An 8,328-nucleotide genomic window follows, 5' to 3' on the forward strand; every position below is an offset into this window, starting at 1 on the left:
CATAAACCACAGAGGACTCATGTCCCTCCTCCCCGCACTCCTCCCAGAGACTAACTCCTCCCCAAAAGGCTGAGGGCAGCCTGAGACCTCCTTGTCCACCCAGAGAGCATGTCCCGGATGGACTCCCATCAACACTGCCAGCTGCTTGTTCCCAAGTGCCTGTCCCAGGAATCGTTCTCTGCAGGGGACTGCTCACTTGTCCCAGCCACAGGCAGGGCAGTGCCAAGAGGATGGTGCCAGCCTGTTCTTCCAGCATTGCCTTGAACAAGCTGCTTGTGAGGAGCAGGAATGGCCAGACCCCATGGATGTCCCTGCAGCCAGCTATACGGAGCAGCTTGGGGACGTGGTTGAGTTCACTGAGAAACTGTGGGTGCAGCAGCAGGGCTGGTCATCACTGGTGCTGGTGGGGCAGGGGTGGGAGAGCTCTTGGCAGTTTCCCTTCTCCCAAGGGGAACATGGGGTCTTCCATGTGTGCCCATCCCTGCACCTGCACACGGCTCCCTGGCTCCACTGTGCAGACTGCACCCAGGACAGGGTGCTCAGCCCTGGGGAAATGTCCCTCTGACATGGTCCCCATGACAGCCCGCACTGCCCTGTCCCCCCACAAACCCTGCTGGGCCCCATCCTTGTGCCACGTTGGGGTTGGTGCAGAGCCGTCCTTGGCCTCTGAGCTGGGAGGGAGGCTGGGCAGGGCCGGCTGGTCCTCTGGCTACAGGCACAGAGGCCGGCAGGAAGGAGCTGCCCAGGCAGCCAAACACTGACACTGAAGGTGACCTCAGTGACTCTCCAGGCTCCCTTCCCTGGGTCTCCTGGGTCCCCACTGCCTCTTGTGGGACTGCAGAGTTCTCACTAGAGAGCACATTCATTGCTTTTGCCCTTTCCATTTGGGTGGCTCCCCTTGAGTTCCTGAAGCTCCATTCACTCCCAGGAACACAGTGCCCTTGAAGATGCCCTGTGCTCTCCTGGAAGCACCATATCCATCTCCAGCCCTGTCATATGAGAGATACGGCTTGACCATTCACCACCTGCAGGAGCTCTGAGCACCCACAGCTGGAAACTGAATCCAACCCACATTACCTAACACACCATTGCCAGGGGGCCCTGGAGAGTCCCAGAAGAGCAACAGACTCTGTGAAGGTTAAAGTCCTTGAGCACATTATGGACTCCAGCTTTGGAAGGAGAGGCCAACCTTTAAGCATCGTCCTGAGGAAATCCATTTTTATTTGAGTGAAGCCACGACTGACACAGAGACACAAGGACAGACATATTTACAGCAGATATGGCAAATAGACTGAGTGGGTTCACCCTTCTGGCAAAGTAGCATGAATTAAAAACCTTATGTTAAAGAAAAAAACATTATAAACACATTATAAACACAGAGAGAATTCCCAAAGCACAGAACTCTCTGAAACGCATTAGAAACCCCTTGTTAGGAAGGATGGGGAGCTTATTTCTAGCACTGACTGTACTAATTGCTTCAATGCATTCTTGAGACTCTTGTACCTCATGCTATAGATGAGGGGGTTGATCATTGGAGGCACCACTGCATACAGAACAACCACCACCAGATCCAGAGGTGGGGAGGAGATGGAGGGGGGCTTCAGGTAGGCAAAAACTGTGGTGCTGATCAAGAGGGAAACCAGGTATGGGAGACACATGGAAAAGGTTTTCTGCCAGCCCTGCTCAGAGGGGATCCTCAGCACAGCTCTGAAGATCTGCACGTAGGACATCACAAGGAAAGTGAAACACCCAAAGCCTAAACAGGTACTAACAACAAGAAGCACAACTTTTCTGAGGTAGGAATCGGAACAGGAGAGCTTGAGGATCTGGGGGATCTCACAGAAGAACTGCTCCACCACATTGCCTTGGCAGAGGGGTAGGGAAAATGTGTTCCCGGTGTGCAGGAGGGAATTGAGAAAGCCACTGCCCCAGGCAGCTGCTGCCATTTTGACACAAGCTCTGTTGCCCATGAGGGTCCTGTAGTGCAGGGGTCTGCAGATGGCATTGTAGTGGTCATAGGCCACAACTGTGAGGAGAGAAAACTCTGCTGAAAACAAAAATGCTACCAGGAAAACCTGGGCGGCACATCCTGAGTAGGAAATAGCTCTGCTGTTCCACACGGAATTGACCATGGTTTTGGGGAGAGAAATCCTTTCAGTTTCTCAAGGAAACACCCATATTTCCTCTCTTTCCCTTCTTTCACCTCCCTTTTCTGCAACTCTGCTCTGCCCTGGTTGAATGTGTCACATGCAGCAGGGACTCCTGCCCATGGCTCCAAAGCATTTTTTTCTGCTGTGCTGTAGGTATAAGTGGATGTGTCAAACTACTCTTTCAGGAAATGCCTGCCCTGCCTTTCCTTTTGAAAAGTGCCCTCTGAAATGTGCTCACAGTTAGACCCGTGAGCAGACCTGAGCCTTGTAACACCCTCCCAGCAGGAGAAGGAGCCTGCCCTGGTAGAGGATGATCTTCCCACACAGAGCTTCCTCCCTCGATCCTGTGGGGAGCTTCGTGTCCTGCTGGGCAGGGCAGGGGCTGTCTCTGGGGTCAGGAGTTCTATAAGTTGCATTTAAATAAAGGTCTTTGGTTTCACATCACTGAAGTCTGTGAATCCTTCATACGCTGCAAATTTCCCATTGTCCATCTTTTCCTTGCTGCCTCCCATGCAATTAGCGTGTCCTTCCAAGAAAAACTTGCTTCTCTGTGCTCTCCACAAGGTATTTGTGCACAGCATGAAGATCCCTCCTGGCCTTCTCTGGTCTAGGCTGAACAAAACTCCCTCTTCCAGCCTCTCCTTACCTGCCCCATGCTCCAGCCCCTGACCAACTTGTTGTCCTTGTGCTGAACTCCCTCCCATTTGTTCATTTCCTTGCAGAACTGGAGAGCCCCAGTGGGATCTGGTATAGAGGCATGGTGTCCACTGTGCCAAAAAGAGCGATAGAACACGCATGTGGCCCTGCTGGCTGTGCTCTCCAAAATACAGATCCATGAGGGTGGCCAAACTATGGCACAGGGACCCAAAGGGCCTCCCTTGCTGACCACTAAGGCACTGAGATGAGATGTGGGTGCCCTTGGCCACCACCAGGATATACCCCGTGGGAATCCCTATGGCAACGGCCAGGGCTTTGTGATGGGGGTGGCATCATGTCCCCAATGCCATTGTGATGGGGCAGTGCCCATGGCAACCAAGGCTGTGTTGGGCCAGAGCACCACCCTCAGGGTCGCACTCTGAGGAGAGCAGCTCCAGCAGAAGGAGCAGCTCGTGTTGGTCCCCAGAGCAGCAAGTCCCCGGGTGCAGCGAGTGCCCTGGAGATGGAGAAGGAGAGGCAGGCGAACGCCTGCTCCCAGCCCAGCAATGGGCGTCCTGCCAGGCGCAAGTGCACAAGGAAGGTGAGTGCTGGGGCTGGAGGGGGAGGCTGGCAGCAGGGATGGGAGCTGCATGGAGAGCACAAGCATGGTGGGCCAAGCCAGCCAGGTGTGACCTCCTCTGGCCAGGGCCTGCTTCTTGCTGGCTGTGGGGATTTTCTCGAACACAAAGCATGACTGGGGTGCTCCAAAGCCCATATGGATCCTGGGAGCCCTGTGCAAAGGATCAGAGAGCCTCTTCGAATCACGTGTAGCTGGGCTGTGCTCGACCATGAGCTTCCCTTCGACATGGAGCTGGGGCTTTCCATGCCTCAGGGGCTGCTTGTAGCAACACAACCCTCTCCATCAGGTGCCTCCTTCTCCCTGCAGGTGGACAAGCGGGAGCCGCACGCAGCGAGGCGATGCAGGCGGACCCCGACTCCCTCCCCACAAAAGGACAGGTGGCCTTTGCTGTCTGACCCCCAGGGCTTTGAAGATGCTGATCAGGCCATCGCAAAGGTACAAAGCTGAGCAGGGAGGCCGGCAAAGGCCCTGCCTGACTGCGCGGACCTGCCAGGAAGCAGGCGGGAAGTGGAGGGAAGAGCAGCAGCAGCGCGTGCTCTGCACAGCACTCTGCAAGGCCAAGCTTCACGCTTGGTCATGGTGCTGCTCCATGTGCCCATCTTGTGCCTGCCCCACAGTGATGAGCCCTCTCCAAAGGCCTCTCCCAGCCTTTGGCAACAGGCTGGCAGCTGCCCGTGTGCGTGGGAGAGCACTGCGGTCATGAAGGGCATGAGGGGCCACAGGAAGGTTCCATGTGGAAGGCTGGAGAGTGGAGCAAAGGCCATCGGGAATTCTCCTGTGCGCTTTCATTGCAGATGGCAGAGGACACTGTCAATGATGTTCTTTCCACCCTGCAAGCTGTTCATCCCTCCGCTGCCCTTCTCAAGAAGACTCCTGTGATGCTCAGGGAGACCCTGCCCAGCAGAGCTGGGCTAAGAGCGGAGGTGCCACATCTGCCTCCCAAACCACCGCGAGCTGCCAGGGCAGCCAGCCAGGCACATGGAGGCTTGGAGGTTCCTGCATGCGAAATGCCAAGATCTACAGGGAAAAAGAAGCTGCCTGCTCCAGAAAAGCCTTGCAGAGCTTCTGCCAGGTGCAAGACCAATGCCATCGATACGGAAGATGTGGCCAGGAGACTGGTGGACATGGTGATGGAGGGATTAGAGACAGTGGCAATAACTTGCAGGGAAACTGCTGCCAGGGAAGCTTCGGGGGCTGTTGGGGGTGCTGCGATGTCTCTGGAGTGCGGGAAGAGACTGGAAGAGTCCATGCCTCTTGATTTGCCTGCCCTTCAAAAAGCCAAGCGAGATGCTGGTGTTCCCCACTGGGCAATTCCAGAGCATGGCCACTGCTTGCTTGAGGCCAGACTTCGGTCTTCCGTGCTGGGAAACACAAGGATGGTGCCAGAAGATGGTGCCAGGAAGAAAACCCTTCCTAGCCAGCAGCTCCCAGGACACTCCTCCTCTGTGCTGGGAACACAGATTCTGCCTCAGCCCTTAAGTAAGGTATCAGTGGCCCACGCTGGAAACCTGCAGCCTCCTGAATGGCAAGTGGCCACCTCTGAGAATGTCCAAGGAGGAACATCCTCCTCTGGCCTGGAGCAGCTCCTATGCTGGGAGACAATGGCTAGAGGGGTTTCAGAGGTATTGAAAGATCCAAAGATCAGCAGCCCCCACATTGCAGAGGGACCAGCCAGCTCTGCCAGAGCCATCGCTGTCAGCTCCCAACAGGCAATGGCCCCATTGGAGTCCACGTCAGCTTCCCAGCCTCAGCCCGCTGCCCTGGCTGACAACATTCTCGCAGAGGTCTGCACAGAAATGAGCGCCGAGAGACACAGCCCTGCCCTGCACAGCTGTGTATCTCCTGCCGCAGCATGGCTGGACGCGCTCCTGGCACTCGTGTTTGCAGCCTTGAGGCCTTCTGAGGACACAAGTGCGGCCCACGGCCAGGAGCTGAGGGGAGCAGTGCTGCAGAGGACACTGGCACACACCGTGGCGCAAGCAGCACTGGCAAGCGCAGCCCAGAGAGAGAGCGCAGAGCGTGGTGAGAGCAGTGTCTGCCGTGGAGAAAGGAAGGTCCTGGCAGCCGGTACACAAAGTTCCTGGGGCAGTGGCTACGGGCCGGTGCCACTGCGAGGGCAACCTGCATGGCGGGCCTCAAAACAGCAGCCGTTGGGAATCCTCTGCTGCCTTCGAGACGCACCGCAGCGCATACACAGAGACAACCCTGCAAAGTACCTGTCCGTGCTCTCAGTCACAACGGAGCCGCTGGAGGAGCTCGAGAGGAGCTGCCTGGCGCGCACTGGACAGAGTTTGGCGCAGCTGCGAGAGGCCAGCCTTGAAAGGAAGGAGCTGAGCCCAAAGGAGAGCGAGGGCCAGGAACTGGAGGCCAAGGGGAAACGTTTCTGCCTGACAGCATCAGGATGCCTCAATGTTCGACCCAAGGAGGTGAGTGCAAGGCATGGGCTGGGGCACCTGGAAACACTCCCTGTGCTGAGGTCAGCCACTGTGCCCTGCTGCAACAGCCACATTGTCCCAGGGCTGGCATGGCCACGGGGGCATTTGCTGGTGGAAAACCAACTCCCTTCACCAGTCTCCCTCTCTCCCTTCAGCTGTGCGCCAGAAACTCCTTCCACAACCTATGGCAACCGGAGCTGACGCGAGTGGAGCTCCTCAAGGACGCGAGGTCCAAGTGGGAGGTGCTGGAGCGGCTGTGCGCCCATGCCCCCAAGGGCCATCATGAGGTGGGAGCACAGCAGCATGAGCGAGTGGAGTGGAGCGATGAAGAAGAGGAGGCTGAGGAAGAGCTGTTGCAATGGGACCAGACGGAGAGGAACAACCCCGTGTGCATGCACTGGGTCACACCGAGCCTCAGGAGCCTTTTGGCAGACCCTCCAATGTGCCACACGGAGCTGTCTGGCTCCAACAGCATCCAGGAACAAGACGTTGCCAGGGAGGCAGCCGGTGACTTGCAGAGCTCACCTCTCACCCCAGCACTGCCCCACGGAGCTGAGGTAGCAGCATTTTCTCTGGCTGGAGACTTGCAGAATGTGGGAGAAAATGCGCCTGTCTCTCCATCAGACACATCAAACACTTCAGAAACAACAAAGGCAGACGCCCCCCTGGCATTCAGAGAGCCCCAGAATACTGTGGAAAATGCAGCTGCCAGTCCAGCACTTCCCACAGAGCAGGAGGCAGAGGCCTCTCCGCTGGCCGCGGGCCCTTGTGATGGGAGCGACAGCCCCCCTGTCAGAACACGGCTGCCCAAAGGTGCCGGGTCAGACGGCTCTGCCTTGCCCAGAGGGCCTCCTCAGCAGGTGAGCGGGGAGCTTGTCGTCAGCAGCCACCCCCAAAGGGAGCCTCCATGCGAGCAGTGCTGGGGGGCTGCAGCGGGGCTGTGCAGAGCTGCCCCCGGCCACGTGTCCCCCTGCGTGTGGTCGGAAGCTGCCACCCCCAGCCCTTTACCCTCAGGCCCATTTGCTGAGGGGGAACCGCCTGCCCTCCCTTTGCAGGAGCCAAAGGCGCAGGGCTGCCATGCCCTCTGTCCCCTGCATCCTGGGGCACGGATATGAAGCCAGGAGGGAAGGGGCAGCCCCAGCAGCAGCCCCTTCCACACCCACCCGCCCGGCCCCCTTGTGTCACACCCCGGCCGCCTCCGCTCCCGCCGCCCGTCGGGGCCCGCACCGCAGCCCTGCTGCCTCAGCCCCAAGACAACCTTGTCCCCTTGCTGGAACAGCCGCCGCTCCCTCCCCTGGGGACTCGCGGCCGTTCGCAGCAGCCCCCGCACCAAACCCTTTCCCCGGACATCCCGGGCAGCAGCACCCTGAGCATGGCCAGCTCATACCACACGGCTCTGTGTCCTCGCTCTCCCCACGCAGGCTGCCCCCGAGCCACAGGAGCAGGAGATGCCAGCGTCTTCCTTCAGGCACTCGCCAGAGGTAGAGGCAGGTATGGAGTCGAGGGCAGAGCCCTCCTGGGCATGGCAAGCCCGTGCTGGGACAGCGATCGGCACTGAGGCCGGCAGCAGGCAGCGCCCTGGGACTGCCATGCCCAGGCCAGGAGCCTCGGGAAAGTCCTGGGTGAGGGGACAGGCAGGCGCTCGCCCTGCCCTGCACAGCCCCTCGACCACAGCTCTCCTTCCCCCACAGGCACCAGCGCCCTCCCGTCTGCTGCGGCTCCTGCGCGACGGCTGGGGCGGCTCAGGACAGCACTGCGAGCCCTGCGCAGAGCCTTCTGCTGCTGCCGAGCCGCGGGGCACTGAGAGCTGCCCTGAGACGGGGCCGGCGCCGAGCAGAGAGCCAGAGCGACGGGGATGCTCTGCGGGCGGCTACAGCAGCGCGGCCGCACCGTGTCCTACAGTTCTGTTACTCCAGGAGAAATCTAAAAAGGGAGCAAATAAAAGCTTGCAGACATATTTTGGAGAGCTGAAACAGTACTACTGCACATGCCTGTTGTTTAGTTTGTGTGTGGTAAATACACTTTGTCCTTTGGCCCAGAGCCCCGTTCATTGAGTATCCTTGTGAGCTCCCATAAAACACCCTTCTGCGGGTGACATTATTCACTGGAGTCCGTAGAGGGATCCTATGACTGAAAATATCTGGCTCCAAGGGACCTGAACTCTCCTGTTGGCTCTTCCCAGAGATGTCCTGGATCCTCAGGTGAGCAGGAGTACGCATGGGGACAAAGCCACATCCCAGACAGTCTCCATGACATCTTCAGCTCCACAGAGTGTCAGAGCTTCACATGTACTCCCTAAATCAACATTTCCCATGGCCTTGGGGAATGGTGAAGACCTTGGGTAGACACACAAGAGATGGGTGAGAAAGGGCCAAGGCCCCAAGACGCAGAGCTGGGCTCCACAGCATCATGAATGAGGTGCCCCAGACTTAAATGAGCAACCCAAAGAAGTCCTTCCTTTGGCAGT

General features: G+C 58.1%; 1 protein-coding gene across 1 annotated transcript in view; it reads left to right on the forward strand.

The window, feature by feature from the left end:
• Positions 1-8,066, forward strand: part of LOC148593292 (uncharacterized) — a 28,067-nt gene extending 20,001 nt beyond the window's left edge. The window contains exons 3-6 of the mRNA XM_088531467.1: positions 4,221-5,852; positions 6,017-6,721; positions 7,283-7,352; positions 8,044-8,066. Coding sequence (XP_088387593.1) covers positions 4,221-5,852; positions 6,017-6,721; positions 7,283-7,352; positions 8,044-8,066 — 2,430 coding nt within the window. The remainder of the gene's footprint in view (positions 1-4,220; positions 5,853-6,016; positions 6,722-7,282; positions 7,353-8,043) is intronic.
• The last annotated feature ends 262 nt before the right edge of the window (positions 8,067-8,328 follow it).

This window comes from Tinamus guttatus, unplaced genomic scaffold (genome assembly GCF_059628265.1).
Source record: "Tinamus guttatus ecotype Peru unplaced genomic scaffold, ASM5962826v1 Tinamus_guttatus_pri_ptg000420l, whole genome shotgun sequence".
Classification (NCBI taxonomy): domain Eukaryota; kingdom Metazoa; phylum Chordata; class Aves; order Tinamiformes; family Tinamidae; genus Tinamus; species Tinamus guttatus.